This window comes from Typopeltis vanoorti, chromosome 2, assembly GCF_054136105.1.
Source record: "Typopeltis vanoorti isolate ZY-2024b chromosome 2, IOZ_Tvanoo_1.0, whole genome shotgun sequence".
Taxonomy (NCBI): Eukaryota; Metazoa; Arthropoda; class Arachnida; order Uropygi; family Thelyphonidae; genus Typopeltis; species Typopeltis vanoorti.
The window spans coordinates 180,887,366-180,906,035 of NC_143550.1; the positions used below are offsets into that span (position 1 = coordinate 180,887,366).

Genomic DNA, 18,670 nt, shown 5'->3' on the forward strand with positions numbered 1-18,670 from the left:
AAAGCTTTTACCGGGTCTGGCACAAAGGTTTACTAAGCAAACTACCATCATTCGTTCTGTCTCGGGACTTCTGTAGTTGGATTGCTAGCTTTCTGTCTGAACACACACCGTGTGTGATGGTGGATGGTTCCTTATCCACTCACCATTCAACCAATGCTGGGGTTCCTCGAGGGTCTGTCTTCTCACCAACCCAATACACAGTTTTGTAGATGACAGCACATTGCACTCCTCCCTTTCATTTGATAAACCTTACTCTACGCAACTCACCTCAACCTACAGAACATAAACCACTACCACCCTCAATTCTGATCTTCGAGCTATTTTCCAATGGGGTTCAGATAACCTCATCAATTTCATTGCTAATAAAATCCAGTTCTGTCTTATTTCTCATAAAAAATGACCATTTTTTTCTCATTATTTTCAAGGGTAATTCCAAGAAGAGAAATCTCAAATTGTCTGAAATTTGGGTATCGTCAGTATTATTTTTGACGATACCCAAATTTCCAGACAATTTGAGATTTCTTTTCTTGGAATTACCCTGACATCAAACCTCTCCTGGCATAAACAAATCACAACCATTGCATCCTCAGCTTCCAAAAAATTAGGATTTCTTTTTTGCTCAAGACGTTACTTCACCCCTGAACAGCTGTTAACATTATACAAATCTGCCCAGCTATTGAATACTGCTTTCACATATAGGGTGGAGCCCCTAAAAGCTCCCTGAAAATGCTTGACTCAATACAGAGGAGAGCAATTAGACTTATTAATGACCCATTTCTTACCAACTCACTGACCCCACTTTGGTACAGACATTTCGTTTCTGCAATATATATATTCTACAAATACTTCCATGGGAAATGCTCATCTGAAATAACATCAATAATTTCCTGACTTGGTACTAAGCTCATTAGAAAATGTGCAGCTGCTACAACATCCCTTCATAATGCACCTTGAAACAAGCAGAATGAGTTTCTTTTCATCTTCTTTCATCCCTGCAACTGCTGTATTGTGGAACAGTCTTCCCCCTGTTGTTTCCCACGGAATACAATATACAGTCTTTCAAATCAAATGTAAACAAGTTTCTCCTTTCCTAACCCACTACCCATATATGGTACTAATGTACTATAGGTTGATCAACCAATCTCTCGTGTATGAGCTCGACATAAATGTATGGAAAGAGTAATCAGTTGTTATAGTATTACAGGAGGACTTGACTAGATTGCATGAATGGGAAGATAAGTGGATTTATCAGTTCAATGTTGCAAAGTACAACGTTTTGAGATTTGGTAAGCAATGATGGGATGCAAAGTATACACATAGTTGGGAAACTTTAAAGGAAGTAGAAGAGATTAGAGATCTGGGAGTGATGGTGGAGAAGGACCTAAAATTCAGGGACCACACTGCACAAGTTGTGAAGATGTCAATCTTCACAACTTGTGCAGAGGTCCCTGACATGCAGAAATAAAGAGGTTATGATTACACTGTATAAGGCCATGATCAGACCTCATATGGGTTATTATGCACAGATTTGGTTCTCCGAGTTTTTATGGTGATATGTTAGAAAGGGTCCAGAGAAGATTCACAAAGGTGGTCAGTGGTCTTCGGTATGTGGAGTACAAGGCCAGATTGAGAGAATGTAAATTGTAAAGCCCCGTTAATAGGAAGAGGGGGGGGGGGATATGATTGAGACATATAAGCTAGTTAGGGGTTGTTATCAGATTGACATGGAAGAAATTTTGCATAGAATGGGAGATGGGGCAGAACAAGATGCCATTGCTGTAAACTATATAAGGAGGGTATGAAGAGCAGATTATTTGCATGGAGAGTGGTTGTTGAATGGAATGCATTGCCTGAGTGTGTTGTGAATATAGACACACTGAATCAGTTTAAGGCATGGTTGGATGAGCATTGTGTGCGATAGTGTGTACTTCCCATGATGAGTCTCTGACTCCATGGAGGTCAGATGTTAGTAATAAGTAAATGAATAATTCATCAAACTCAACCATGCCACGAGAATTTAATTCTTAAATAACACTATGAAAATTAATTACGTAAACTAATTACAAATTCAAACTATATGAATGAATAAATTATAGTTCAAACAGAACTTAGTGCAGAAAGTGTACAAACCTTCACTAGATCATGATCTTCTAAAGCCCTAATTTTTGCATGTAACTGGCATGCAGATGCTACATTAGAAGCTAAATCTCGAAATTCAGTATTTTTAGCTACAAAGTCAGTCTCACAATTTACCTAGAGAGAGAGAGATAATAATTCTACAAATTTTTATATCGTAAACAAAATGCAATTCTGAAAAGTTATTACATACATTTATTTACACCAGATACTTTATTTTATTTATTTATTTATTTTTGTTACATGTACAAAAATGAATACACTTATAGATTTTTAAATGACAAATTCAAATATGATTTCAAAATGTGGCTATTACATATAAAATTGAGAGAACTGAAAATAAAAATGAATATAGTCAAACTGGCTGCTGAAGGGATAGTGTTACATATCTGAATTGGTAAGGATATAATTGTGGCATGGATTATTATGGTTCAAAGTTAATAATAACATAGGCTTACCATAATGAGTCTTCAGATCCATCGTGAGAATTCCACCATTATTATCATTATCATTCAGGCCTCCATGGAATCAAAAGACTCATCGTGGGAGGTCCTTCCTAGGAAACACAAAGTCTATTATACCACTCCTCCAACTTATTGACTGTTCTTGCTCTCACCACTCTATCAGACAATGCATTCCACTCATCACCCTCTTGCTCAACTTCCTTTTGCAACTTCCAAAAGGCCCCTTGTCATTGCTCCCTCCTGCTGTTCCACCAAACGAAAGAACTCCCCAGTGTCAACCCTGTAACTACCTCTCAACAGTGTAAAAGTCTCAATCATATCACCTCTCCTTCTATTTACCAAACTCTGCAGTCCACATTCCGTCAGCCGATCCTCATAACTAACACTATACAGTCCCGAAACCATCTTCGCTATCCAATTCTGTACCCTTTCCACGGTTAAGTCATCCTCTTCAAATCCTGCAGACCAAATTTGAGAACAATAGTTAAGTGTGGTCTGATCTGAGTCTTATACAATGGAACGATAACTCTTTCATCTCTGCAGTCAGTGTCCTCAGTATTGCAGCAATCCTCTGGGTTACCTTTACCACTTTTGCAATATGTGCCTGAATTTGAGTTTTATGTCAATCATCACCCCCAGATCTCTTGTCTCCCCTGCTTCCTCCAGTACAGCTCCTCCAATCGAGAATGCAGCCTCCCATCGATGTATCCCAAACATCAAGACTTTACATTTTGCAGTATCCGGAGAGTTCATCGAAAGACAATTCATCGAAAAGGCAATTCATCGAATGAACAATTCGTCGCAAATGCAATTCATCGAAAAAACAATTCACCGAAAATTTTAAATTTTCGAAAATGTTATGAGAAAACTGATCCATTTAGAACAAAAACTGAACTGTGCAGAGTGAGATAGCAGTGCTACTTTAATAGGGAAAAATTACAGAACAATATGGTGTCTTATTGTCTTTCTTGTCCGATGACTGTTTCATGTCTGTTCATGAGACTGATTTGCCTGTTTCCAGAAGAAAAGCCCAGCCGTATCTATATTATGCCTGCTAACTTACCTTCAGCAGAACAGGACTGATGAAAATTATGCATAAATGGGATCCAACTATCCAGGTCTTTCTAACTAAATGGCTTCGTTTTTACCGACTGAACTATGCGGGCTTCATTATTATTGTTGTTGCTAGTAGTAATATGCGACTTCAACACAGCAATTATTATGGGATGAATTTTACTCAGATTCGCTGTTTGAAACTTTTACAAGAAAATGTCGAACGGATGTTCCAGTTTTAAGTTCAGCTATATTCGGGGCGTCAAAGAAATAATGTGTCCAAATTATGTATTACAATAACTCTCTGATTTAAATGAATTAGTAGAAGTTGTTGGTACAAGAAGTTGTCTGCATGGCTCGATTTTTGTTCTAAATGGATTACTTTTACCATAACATTATCGAAAATTTAAAATTTTCGGTGAATTGTTTTTCGATGAATTGCATTTTCCACAAATTGTCTTTTGATGAATTGCCTTTTCGATGAATTTTCCTGTAACCCATTTTGCTGCATTAAACCAACACCTCCATTCATTCGCCCATCTGTCTAGTTTATTCAAATCCTCTTGCAGGGCTGCCACATCTGCACTATTACTACTAACCATTCTCAGCTTCAGATCATCTGAAAACAACCGAATATCCCTCTGCAATCCATTAACAATGCCACTGATATAAAGGTTAAACAATACAGGCCCCAGTACTGAACCACTTGTAACCTTCTGCCTCCTTGATATTACTCCACCATACACAACTCTATGATACCTATCAGACAGCCAATCCTGAATCCAATTGACTAACTCGACATCTAAACCCATGTGCTTTAACTTAAATATCAGCTTATCATGTGGCACCATGCCAAATGACTTTGCAAAATCCAAAAAAATGGCAGTATATGCCCCTTGCTCATCAACTGCTCTTGTCACTTTATTATAAAAGGCAATCATATTATTAAAGCAAGAGCATCCCTTAATAAATCCATGTTGACTCTCACAGATAACACTACTCACTTCTGTCTGATGCTGTATATGGTCCCTCACTAATTTCTCTAAGATCTTAACAACCACTGATGAAACACAAACTGGTCTATAGTTAGACACATCCAATCTGCTACCGCCCTTATGCAATGGGCGGTAGCAGATTGGATCCTATCTTATCTTACTTCCATACCTTGGATGCCTTTCCTGTAGCATGACTTTCGTTGAAAAGCCAGGTCAATGGAGCTGTCAGTTCTTTAGCACATGCTCTCAAAACATGTGGTGAAATACCATCCAGTCCCACAGCTTTACTGACATCCAGGGTACTCAGTATTTGGAACAGACTCTCCTCTTGCAACTCTAAACCTCAAACCTGCCCTATCCCTCTAGTATTAAATCTTATTTCTCCAGGATGAAATACTCCAATAAAGTGTTTATTGAACAACTCCACTATGTCCTCAGCATCAGGCACTCTATTCCCTATATTCTTCCACAATCATTTCTCCTGCTACTGGCTACATAGCTAAAAAAATTCCCTAGGATTTTCTTTGGATCTTAGTACCAATCTCTTCTCATATTCCAGTTTTGCCTTCCTTATCATATTAGTCATGCTCCTGGCCTGAGTCTTATATTCTTCATACATTTGCTCTCCACCCCTCTCCTTATATCTCTTCCATAACCTGTTTTTCACATGCAGTTCCTGTTTAATATTGTTTGTCATCCACTTTACACCAAATTGTGTCCTCTTCTTCACTTGTGGAATACAGCTTACTATTGCTACTTACAAATATTCCTTCACAATTCCCCAAGCACTAATGATATTCCAGCCTTCCAATTCTGCTCTCCATTGAACTGCTCCAAGTTGATATATAAGACTATTATCATCACCTGCCTTATAATTCCGCATACATTTTCTTTGATACTCCAGCATATCTATTCATCTTCCAAGTCAAAACCATATGATCTCTCTCTCTCTCTCTCCAAATGGGAGGGGGGGAGATGTCATCTCAGTTACTATCAGCTCTTCTGATGCTATGACCAAATCAAAAACTCTTCAACCTCTTGTTCCCTCTATTACATGTTGCCTAAGGCATCTGTCCCTCAAGAATTCCAGAAATTCCATTCCCTTATTACTACATGCATTTTCCTCTTCCCAACTTATACTACTGTAGTTAAAATCTCTCATAACAATTATTCTTCTTGTACTTGCCAAGCTCAATGCCTAAACATCTCCTGCTCCCCCATCCTCTGTGCTCCTTGGCTTGTAGCAACACCCCAATAAATATCCTGTCTTACCCACCTCTACCTCACACCATATGCTTTCAAAACCATTAGTGTCACAGCCTTCCAAAGTCTCCACTCTTAGAGGACATAAGTCATCACTTATCATAAGCAGTACTCCACCACCACATTTTCCCTTCCTATCCTGCCAAAAAATGCTGTACCCTGCTACTTCTATTCCTGTTATTATATCATCTTCCATCAACCACATTGCAGAGATCCCAATAATCTTTGGCCAGGCTGATGCTATCAGCACCAGCAATTCACCTCCTTTATTACGAATAATCCTGGCATTAGTATAAAGCATAAAAATGCCACTACTTCTATACCTATCATTATCCCCTCCAAACTCCACTGGACTCAGAGTTACCTGATGTCGTCCCCCTTACCTCAAGCACCCATTCCCACAAGAGGCCACCCCTGCTACCATCCACCCTGGGAATTCTAGTTTCCCTGCATTGACACACTGACTCGTTCAGAGAACAATCTCTCCAGATGCCTACATCCTTCCTCATTGAAATACAAGCGGTCTCTCGCATACAGTTCCTTTCTGTCTTCAAATGCCCTCCAAGCATTCACATATTCCAGTCCTTTTGACACATTTTGGCTATTATGCTATTCATTATTACTGCTCTTCTGCTCAGCTCGTCATTATCATACCTGGGTAACACACACTATCTTTCCTCTCTGTTTTCTTTTGTACAACCTCAAGCATGAATCTCAGTTCTCTCGCCACCTGATTTACACTGCCTCTCAAGTCATTCGTGCCCACCATCACAATCATGTCATCCACCCTTTCACCCTGCTTAATTGTCATAGCCACACTTTCTATTGGCATCCTATCTTGCACACCACGGATCATCGAGTCTCCATACATCATACCTTTTACTACTGTGTTCCTTGATTGCTCACCTGCATCCCTCACCCTCTCTCTTCTAACCCTTTCTCTCTGTATTCCCCTACTTACCTGCTGTCCTGGCATCACTTTATCCATGGTTCCAGCATTCCCTTGCATTCTTCTCATTCCCTCTCTCTCTCCAACTGTTTCCATTCTCTCCTCTTCTATCATTCCTATAAATCTCTCTCTCATTCCCTCTCTTCCACTGTTTCTATTCTCTCCTCTTCTATCATTCTCATAACTCTCTCTCATTCCCTCTATTCCACTGTTTCTATTCTCTCCTCTTCTATCATTCCCATAACGTTGTCTCATTCCTACTGAGATTCACCTTGCATTGATTTCTTCCATTCGCTTAATCTCATCTTTCATACTTCTCATCTCATTCCCGAGACATTCCACCTCCTCTTTTAGCTCATCTCTCTCTCTCTCTCTCTCTCTCTCTCTCTGCAAGTTAGCCACTTGCTCGCCATTCATCCTCCCAATCAAGAACAATCTCTGAAAACTTCATAATCATTCGAGCCTTCCACGCTCTTATTTTTTTTTTTCATTCATATTTCACTTGTTATTCTCACTCTCTATCACACTACTCGTCTCTCTCTCTCTCTCTCTCTAGGTTTAGATTCTCCAGCCCCTGATGCAATGAGGTCAGTTATTGTAATATCTAATTCACTAAGTTCCTCCCATTGCCTACATTTTGCACATAATATATGCATTTCCCCTTCTCTCACCCACCACATATCTAACTGCTGGGATGCATACATACCACAAGCACAACATGCCACAAAATCCTGTAGTATGTTATGACAAATAGAGTCCTTAAATGGGTGGAGGACTTGGTGACATGCCATTTGTAATTGGAGCTGCATTATATCATATCATCATCAAGTTTCTGATATGTACCCTCAAAGGGCGTACAGGATACTATAATATGAAAAGTTTACTTTATTATTAACTACCTATTACAATTTCTCTCCATATTCAGTTATCTATGAGGGCACCAATATTATCGATCTTATAATTTGATTTTCCAAGGCAAACTGCATCAATCTTCTCAACCCCATCCCACACTTGGTCTTTTCTTGCAATCAAAAGTCTGCTTTGTTAATCTTTTCTCTCTAAGCGACTACACCACCTAAATGCTAATAATGTCAATTTTGTTCTTTAATTTTTAATATGATTCTATCATTTGCACCACCTATTCACTCCCCTAATTTTTCTCAGAATTCTCCTATCTGTAGTATCTTGTCTTTGATCAATTTTTTTCTATGTCAGCTCTCAGATCTATAAATTAAATCTGGTTGGAACATTGTCTTCTATACAATTAGTTTAGTGTACTTACTACTAATTTCTCTTTTATTTCATGTAAATTTATTTTGTTAATAAATTTATTAACAGAATAAATTTCCCTACCACATCAGCTTGGCTTACTCTGTTGTCTATTTCCAAACTTAATTTATCATCTTCACTAAAAATTTTGCCTAAATAGTTAAAAATATTTTACTGTTCTATATGTTCTTCATTCAGGATGCTCATGTTTCAATGCTCATACTTTTTTTTATAGTATTTTCCTTTTTATTGTGATTTTCATGCCAACTTTGTTACAGCAGTCATTCAGTTTATTTAAGGAAATGATTTTCTCTACATGGATTTTCTACATCAACACTTGAGGAAGAAAAAATTCATCAAAAACTTGAAATAAGATTTACTCTTCAATATTATCTATCATTGTTATGTTACCATTTGTTTCAACCAACAATCTTTAAGGTAACTGCTCCAAACAACTAGGATATCTTCATTTTTAGTTTCCATATCACCTAAAGGTGAAAAGTCTCACTGACTATGTTATTGATATTAGTGACGGCTTCATGGTAGTTTGGGACATAAGGGTTATATACAGTGGGGTGAACTATGGAAATTTTAACAAAGGGCTCGCATTGTCAAGCAAAAAAAAAAAAAAAAAAAGGGAGAAGTGTAAAAATAGCGCATGTACTTATTTTATTTTGAAACATGGGCGCATTAGTTATAGAGTAGTTGAAACAATAATTCCAAATGATCTATTACACTGCTGAATAGACTAATTTTTGTTAGGTTACCATATGAGTTTGTTGCTTAATATGTTTCAAAAAAAATTTTTTTTTTTTTTTCGAAAAAATAAAAAAGTAAACAAGAAGAACAAGGGGCTCACAAATTTGAGAAAAATTTAATAAAGGGCTCGTGCAAGCCCCCGCGACCCCTTTAGAGCTCACCACTGGTTATATATAGGATTTGAAACAAAAAATGATCCCCATTTAAGTGTTACTAAGGATAAAAATGAATATCAAATCAAAAAGAAAAACACATAAGAAAGTTAGTTTTAAAAAGAAACAAAGTGAAACATCTTTTGGTAAACTGCAAACTGAAATATACTTGCATTTTATGATAATGTGACGAGTGTGTTAAATAAGGGAGAATCATATACAATGATATTATTAGACTTTGCAGAAGCATTTGAAGTTAGTTTACAAGCTGCAGAGGATGATTCAATGTTCATACTTTTTTTTATAGTATTTTCCTTTTTATTGTGATTTTCATGGCAACTTTGTTACAGCAGTCATTCAGTTTATTTAAGGAAATGTTTTTCTTTACATGGATTACTTGTTTGTAATCAATATATCATTTGGACTGACTGGGGATCTTCAGTTATTTGCTGATGATGCAAAGTTGGGAAGAATTATAAGTAGCATTGCTGATGTTGAATTCCTTCAGGAAGATTTGAATAATTTTTTACTTGGACAAAAGAGTGAGGTTGTAGTATTAATATCAATAAGGGCAAGGTGTTGCATTTTGGAGTGCAGAAATATAAGGCTGTGTACTATATTGATGGTACCATAATGCAGGAAGTGGATGAGATTAGAGATTTGGGAGTGATGTTGACAGTAGACTGAAGTTTAGAGGGCATATTGCTAGTGTTGCAAAGGTTGCATCGTAGTGCTCCTATGATAAGAAGTACTCTAACATCCAAGGATAAAGAAGTGGTAATGCCACTGTATAAGGCGTCAGACCAAACTAGGACTATGGTACTCAGATCTGGTCATCTAGTTTTCAGTGTGATATGGAGATATTGGAGAAGGTCCAGAGACGAGTGACTAAGACAATATCAGGCGTTTGGAATGCTGACTATGGAGAGAGAGGTTGAAGAAATGTGGATTGCAGAGTTTGGTGGTAGGAGGAAGAGAGGTGATATAATAGAGACGTTTAAGTTAGTGAGAGGATTTTATCAGATTAATCCAGAAGGAATTATAAAAAGAGTAGAAGGTGACAAGAACCAGAGGTCATTCCTAGAAGTTATGTAAAAGTGTGGTGAGGAAGGATGTGAGGAGTAATTTTTTACATGGAGAATTGTCAGTGAATAGAATGCATTACCAGAATGTATTGTTAATGAAAGGAGTGTTAAGGATTTTCAGATTCTATATGATAAATATGTTCTCAGTTGAATGAACCTCACAAGATGGGTCTGTCAACTCCATGGAGGGTGTAGCCTTTAAAGGAATGCAGAGTACCGACCAGGGCTTCTGATCTAATGTCCAATCATCACCTTCTCGTGGTGCAACCTGTTGGGTATCTACTTGGATACTGAACAAATGAGGATGGGCTGGCAATTTGGAATTTAGCCGACCAAATTGTAATCTTATGGTTAAACCAAAATAAAAATGATGGTACAATATGAAAAAATTTCATGCCGGCTGGGGCGTCGCCCGGTTAAACAAGGCCTCCATTGTTTTCGGAAGGGAACCAGGGCGAACAGCGAAAAGTCAGCTACTGGAACAAATCTGAAAATACACCCGAACTCAACATCACCAGAGTTAAAGATCGGTACTATCAGCACAAGAAGCCTAAATGGCAAAGAAATGGAGCTAGCTGAGGAATTAGATAAGTACCAGATCGACGTTATAGGGGGAACTGAAACAAAAAAGAAAAAACTGGTGAGATCTTTCCGAGCAATAAATACAAAATGTTATATTCAGGCAATGACAATCAAGGAAAAGAAGGAGTAGCCATAGTATTCAACACAAAATACGAGGCTAATCTTCTTGAATGGCAGTCAGTCTCAAGTAGAGTAATGTGGGCAAATATGAGAATGGGGAACTAGACAATGAGACTTATTTGTGCCTGTGGTCCCACAGAAGGTTCTACTAAGGTAAAGTGGAGGAATTTTTTGAGGCTTTAGAAAAAGCAACTGACACAATGAAAAATGAAAACTTGGTCCTTGGTGGGGATCTAAATAGCAAAGTAGGAAATGATTGTCAGACATACAAAAATATTTTGGGAAAATTTGGAGAAAAGAGCAAACCTAATAATAATGGCAATTATCTGTTGGATTTCTGCTCAGGACTTGGACTGGTTATTACTAACACCATGTTCCAACATAAAAATGTGCACAAATTCACATGGAGAGAAGAGGCAAGGAATAAGAAAAGTCTCATTGACTATGTTATTGTTGATAGTGATGTTATCTCCTTGATGCAGGACACCAGAGTGTATACAGAGGATTTGAAATTGGAAGTGATCACTGAAAAGAATGATATGTAAGAAAGTTTAAAGCAAATAAAAGTTGAGCAGCTCTCAGATGTGAACTGTAGACTAAAATACACAAAGATTATTGAAGAAAAATGAAAGAGTTTGAGAACAGGAATCAAACCTTGGAGATTCAATGGCAAGCCTTGAAGAAAGCCCCAATTGATTCAGCTAGAGAGGCTTGTGGTGAAGTTGCCTGCAAGAATAGAAAAATCAGAACTCCATGGTGGACACAGGAAATTAAAGAGGCAGTGAAGGAAAAAAGAAAGCATATCAAACGTTCCTGGCAAATAAGTCAGCTTGTGCTCTTAGAGAATACAGAGACAGATGCAAGAATGCTAAACACTCTGTAAAACTAGCTAAACAAAAGTCATGGGAGGACTTCGGCAAGAATATAGAAAATAAATATCAAGAAGGTGGCAAAATATTCTGGAGGTTGTTAAAGAAGCTTAGGAATGGAGGAAAGAGTGCTGTAAAAGGAGTTAGAGATGATAAAGGTGACATGAAAACGGGAGAAAAAAATATCCGTGAAGTATGGAGTAATTACTTTGAAAAACTGCTAAATGAAACAAGTAGTGATGACAGCACAGTGGTAAAAAACACTGAACAGGCATGCAGTCAGGAATATCCAAACTTGAAGTAGAAAAAGGCATCAAAAGTTTGAAATGTGGAAAGGCAGCAGGAGTAGATGATATTCGACCAGAAATGCTGAAGTATGGTGGTATAAAAGTCTTACAGTGGCTGCACTGCATAGTTCAGAAAGCCTGGACAGATGGACGAATTCCCGATGATTGGAGTAGAGCTCTCATAATACCCATATATAAAAAGGAAAATAAAACTGAATGTTAGAATTACAGAGGTATTTCCCTACTGAGTGTTCCTGGCAAGATCTATGCAAGTATACTTGAGAAACGGTTGAGAAGAATTGTGGAAGAAAAGCTTGGTGAAGAACAAGCTGGATTCAGGCCAAATAGAGGCTGTCAGGATCAGATCTTCACTTTATGACAAATAGTTGAGAAAGCATGGGAATATAACAAAGAACTGTATTTAAGTTTTGTTGATTTGGAAAAGGCATATGACAAGGTACCAAGAGAGAAGCTATTAAATACGCTACAGTTATATGGTGTCAATGGGGCATTATATCAAGTAATACTTAGTCTGTATTTGAGTTATAAGTCTGCAGTTAGAATTGAAGGAAGTACAGGAAGATGGTTTTATGTTAAATCTGGTGTGAGACAAGGATGTACATTATCCCCTGTGTTATTCATTATCTATATGGATCACATTATGAAGGAAAGTGGCATTACACATGATATCAAAATTGGAGATGTTAATGTCAGCTCTTTGCTTTATGCAGATGATGTTATACTTCTAAATAAATCTGCTACAAGTCTGCAAGATTCTCTGACTAAATTGAATAACTGTTGTAATAGATATGGTATGAAGGTCAGCAATAAAAAGACAAAGACATTGAAAATAGGCAGAATCATTGAAAATGTCAACTGTGTTGTGAATGGAGAACCTGTGGAACAAGTAAAACATTTCAGCTACTTAGGCACGATTTTTAGTGAAGATGGTAAATTAAATATAGAAATAGACAACAGAATCAGTAAAGCTGGTATGGTGGGAAGTCAATTGAATAAATTCATATGGAATAAGAGAGAAATTAGTCGGAAGAACACTAAATTAGCTGTATAGAAGACAGTGTTCAAACCAGTTTTAACTTATGGATCTGAGAGCTGAGTCAGAAGTAAAACACTTGACCAAAGACTAGAGACCGCAGATATGAGAGTCCTGAGAAAGATTATAGGGATGAACAGATGGCATCAATGGCAATATCATATTAAAAACGAGGATATTAGGAAAGAACTTCACATTGTCAACATCCAGGAATGCGTTAGCAGAGCTAATCTCAGGTGGTATGGTCACTTAAACAGAATGGGTGAAGAAAGATTAGCAAAACAAGTATTCTCTGCCAGGTTTGGCAGCAAAACGACCCAGAGGAAGACCAAGATATAGGTGGATTGATATGGTACAAAGTGCCTTAGACAATAGAAATATAAGATCAGAAAATGTTGGAGTCTTGACAAGTAACCGACTGATTTGGAGGAAAATTGTAGATAGGAAGTTAGTAATGATGTAATTTTTTTTCATGTAGTTCTATCATATCCTGTACACCCCTTGAGGGTACATGGCAGGAATTTGATGATGATGATGAAGAATAATCAGACTGTATAGCTGTAATTGATGTAGTACTATTTTTAATAAAATTTATACCATTTTCATTTTATTATTATTATTATTAAGAAAGACCTCCAGGAAGTCAGATACTCATCGAGGGAGGTCACATACTTATTCTTGAATTCATTCACACTGTTTGCACTCACAATATCCAATGGCAATTAATTCCAATCATGTACCACCCTCTGAGAGAAAAATCCAGCCCTCACACCCTTCTTTGCAGCCTTCATTCTCAGCTTCCAAGGATGCCCTCTCGTCCTTTCCCCACCCTCCATAAATTGAAAAATTCCATCAATTGAAATCCTGTATGACCCTTTCAGAAGTTTGTAAGTCTCAATTATATCACCCCTCTTTCTCCTGTTTGCTAGTGTCTACAGTCTACAAATTCTCAATCTGTCTTCATAATCAGTATTCCACAATCCTGATATCATTTTTAATGCTCTCCTTTGGACTCTCTCCAATATATCAGAATCACAACGGAAACCAGGAGACCAGACCTGCGCACAATAGTCCAGGTGAGGTCTTATCAAGGCCTTGTAAAGAGGCAAAATAACATCCTTATCTTAACATGTGAACATTCGTTTCAGCATTGCAATCTTTGCTTCATGGCCCCCTGAACTTCGACTTGCTATCTACTAACACTCCAAGATCCCCAGCCTCATCAGGCTTTTCTAGCATTATCCCACCAATATAATATGACACTGGATATCTAATCATGTAAAAGTGCATGCATTTACTGACATTGAACTGACACCCATTTTCCCATGTTCACAATTCCAGCCTATTCAAATCATTCTGCAAAGACTGCATATCAGCAACATTCCTGATTACGCTACCTACCTTTGCATCATCAGCAAATAACTGTATGTTGCTTTTCAAATCCTTCCCAATATCATGAATGTACAGATTGAATAACAGTAGACCAAGCACCGACCGACCCTTGTGGTACACCACTTGTTACCTTAAACCATGCAGACTCAGATCCCCGTATACCACTTTTTGATATCTATCAGTCAGCCATTCTCTTGTCCATGCTAATATTGTATAACCCAAACCCAATTTCTCCAATTTATGCAGCAGTCTGCCATGCTGTATTCTGTCAAAAGCCTTAACAAAATCCAAAAGTATCATGGTATATCCATTTCCCCTTGTCTAGGTCAATGGTAACATTGTTATAGAATGTGTGCAAGTTGCTAAAACATGACCTTCCCTTGGTAAACCCATGTTGTTCATTGCAAAGTAGATATTCACTGTCAATCCATTTCTGAATGTACGCCCTAACCAATTTTTCCAAAATCTTCACCACCACTCCTGAGATACTAATTGGTCAATAGTTGGATACATCAGTCTTTGCACCACCCGTGTGCAATGGAATTACCATACATTCCTTCCATTCCTGCGGAATCTTCCCTGTTCTGAGACTCATATTAAACATCCTGGACAAAGGAATGGCCAGTTCAGCTGAACACTCTTTTAGCACACATGCTGATATTCCATCAGTCCTTGTTGCTGAATTCTTATTCAGTTTGTGCAACAGCTCTAATACCTCGGCCTCACACACTTGCATTTCTTCATCTAGTGAAGAGGCAACAGTGAGCTCAATGTTGCATTTGCCAGGTTGATAGCTTTTAACGAAATAAGCACTCATTAACTGAACAACCTCTTCTGCATCTGTAACCCTCACGCCATCTGGATTTAGAAGAGTTATTCTTTCATATTCATTCTTTCTTTTACTTGCAGCATATCGATAGAATTCTTGTGAGTTGTCTTTAGCACGCAGAGCCAGTTTCTTTTCATAATCAGTTGTGACTATTCTAGCCTGCTGCTTATAACATTCATAACAGACATCATCATTATGTGAACGGTATTCCTTCCACATCGTCCTTTTCTTACGAATCTCTTGCTTAATAAGATAACACATCCATTTGACTCTTACTCTATTTATTCTTCGAACTCTCGGAACACATTCTGATATCGCATCATTTAAGTATTATTTAAATGCTTCCCATGCACTGTAGATATTCTTTCCATCCAGCAACCAACCCATTCCACTGAACTCAGTATACTCCTCAGTTGGTCATAATTTCCTGCTTTGTAGTTCTGCATGTAACCTTTTATTGGATTATATAAAAAAAATTATTATATATATATATATAATATTTATTTTTTATGTTATTCTTTTTTTTTTTAATTTTAAAATTTGATTCTTTTCCTCTTTCTTTTTCCTCACCAGAGGTCAAGCTAGTGTAAACGGTTAACAAAACAGTTATACCATAGCTTACTTATTGTGATGTAGCTTGTGTTTTGTTCATATATATGTAATACTGCTGATGACCTTGATATTGAGGTTAAAACATTGAGTGTTATTTTTCTTATTTGTAAGTAAAATAATTGCTCTAATATGTGTGTTTCTTTCTCCATAAATTCTACACATGAATGCTGACTATCCTGTAACTATGAAAGAAAGAATAGACATTATACTGCTCGATATAATATTCCACCATATAATGCAGCCATATAATTACCAGCTTTTCTCACTACATGCCTTTCCCAGAACTACAAAATGCAAATAAGAATCTATATTTACCCCTGATTTCTCAACTATATGTCTTAAAGTGAAAATCTGATTCTGAAAACTTCTATTTGGCATGAATCCAGCTTATTCTTCAAGTTTCCATTCTACAATCTTTCTTTGTCATTTATCAATATGCTTGCATAAATCATACCAGGAACACTTAGTATAGAAATTCCTCTGTAATTCTCACATTTACTTTTATTTATCTTTTGGGTACAATGAGAGCTCTATTCTAATACATCTAGAATTCAACCATCTGGCCAGACCTGAAGATTTGTGCAGTAACTGTACAATTAGAAAATTTTAAATTCACACTGTAAAATTTTATAATTCCATATTTGGCATTTCTGGTCAAATCTGGTCTTCTGGGCCAATATTATTAGTAGTAATATTATTACCATAAGATTCCATGCAGTCAAAGGTCTAGGAGGTTTCTTTTGTCATAGAATACAGCTCATCATACCATGCCTTAAACACATTCAAATTCTCTGAAGACACACATTCTCACGAAATGCATTCCAATCATTCACAACTCTGCATGCAAAAATCCCCTGTCTCACTCTCTTATTCACACCCTCCTTATACAGCTTCCAGGGATGACATCTGGTTCTCTCCTGATTTCTCACCATTTTATGAAAAATCTCTTCAACACTCATCCAATAACAACCCCTTACCAAATTGTATATCTAGTTTATATCACCCCTCTTCCTCCTATCCACTACTCTGCAAACAGCATCATCTCAACCTTTCCTTATATTCAACATTCCAGAGATCAGAAATTATTTTAGTCAATTGCCTCTGGACCATCTCCAACATCTCTTCATCCTTATAAAAACCAGGTGACCAAATCTGTGCACTGCAGTCTATATGTGGCCTAATCAGAGCATTATAGGGTATCCCAGAATTAGCTATCTATTTCAATGAAATCGAACAAATCTGTTAAAAACTGGCATATTTTCATGTTTTATTACCTAATTATAATACTAAAACAGATAGATTTAGAAATCATAATCAAATCTTTATTGAGAACTTTCAACATGTGCTCCATTTCTATCCCTGCAAATTTCAAATCATGTCCAACCCACTGATTCAGAAAGCATCTGTTGAGGTATTCTTGGACAATTAGTGCATAATGACATGGCGCTCTATCTTGCTGAAACAAAACACAACATTATCAAGAATGCCACCATCAAGAAGCTGTGGTTCAAGAAACTGCTGAAGCTTATCAAGGTAGATGGTACATGTTGCAGATGCTTCCCGAAAGAAGAATGGGCCATAAATTTTGGATTTAGTCATTCCAAGCCACACATTAACTTCTGAAGAGTCTCTTTGCCATTCCAACTTCAGATGGTTTTTCACTGGACCAGATGCGACAATTGTGTCCAACACAATTGTTGCGTCTGGGATCGAAACCTCCGTTTTCGATCTGATCCAGAAATTCTGCACAACTTGCTGCTCGATTTGGATAATCCTCTTCATTTAGGGCATGCAGTACCTGAATGTGATAAGCCTTTTTCATCAGTGTCGAATGCAAGATTCTATGAACTGTTGTCTTGGATATGTTGTCTTCGATTGGCTTTCCTAGCCGACATTGTTGGTTCAGACTCGAACAACTGTCGTACTCCTTTGATATTGCTACATGCTGCCCTTGAGTGTCCTCTTCCCACTTCGTCGTGTATGTTCTTTTAAATTTGTTCACAAGTTCACGAATCACATTGTCTGTGGCACTGGTTCTGTGAAATTTCCTTGCAAATCTTTCTCTGATTTCATTACATCACACCTCTCTGATAAGGGATGTTACAAAAAAGATGCATTCTTGTTATTCGTTATTAGGGTTAAGGTTCCAAAAGGAGATGAAAATAAAATTGTGAAATAATTTAGAAATTTTTACATTTATAATGCATGTTAATCATGATAAACATCAATAAACATAAGTTTTTAAAAAATGCACCCCATTTCACTGAAATAAATAGCTAATTCTGGGACACCCTGTACAATGAATCCAGAATCTCCTTACTTCTACAAGACAGTGTCCACTGCATCATTTCCAGAATTCATTGTGTTATCCTCACACTTTTGGCAATGTGTCCTTTAAATTTTTGATCTTTATCCACTATTCCAAGATCTCTTATTTCCTTCATCTCCAACAATATATTCCCGCAAGTGTAAATTCTACATCCTATCTTTGTTTCCCAAATCTCAAAACTTTACATTTCTTGACATTGAACTGGTATTCCCACTCCTGTGCCCATTCACTCAATCTATTCAAGTCTTGTAAGGCCAGAACATCTGTTCTACTCCTCATAGTTCATCCCAACTTTGCATCATCTGCAAACAACTGAATATCCTCATCCAAATCTTCCCCAATATCATTAACATACAGGTTAAACAGCAATGTCCCGAAAACAGACCCCAGAGGCACACCACTAGTGACTTTCCTCTTTCAGAATATTGCTTCCCTCATACACAACTTGCTGATACCTATCAGGTAGCCAGT

At 37.3% G+C, this 18,670-nt stretch overlaps 1 protein-coding gene across 1 annotated transcript in view; it reads right to left on the bottom strand.

Moving 5' to 3' along the window:
* Positions 1-18,670, bottom strand: part of mEFTs (elongation factor Ts, mitochondrial) — a 152,355-nt gene that overhangs the window by 31,576 nt on the left and 102,109 nt on the right. The window contains exon 4 of the mRNA XM_090409803.1: positions 2,131-2,253. Coding sequence (XP_090265929.1) covers positions 2,131-2,253 — 123 coding nt within the window. The remainder of the gene's footprint in view (positions 1-2,130; positions 2,254-18,670) is intronic.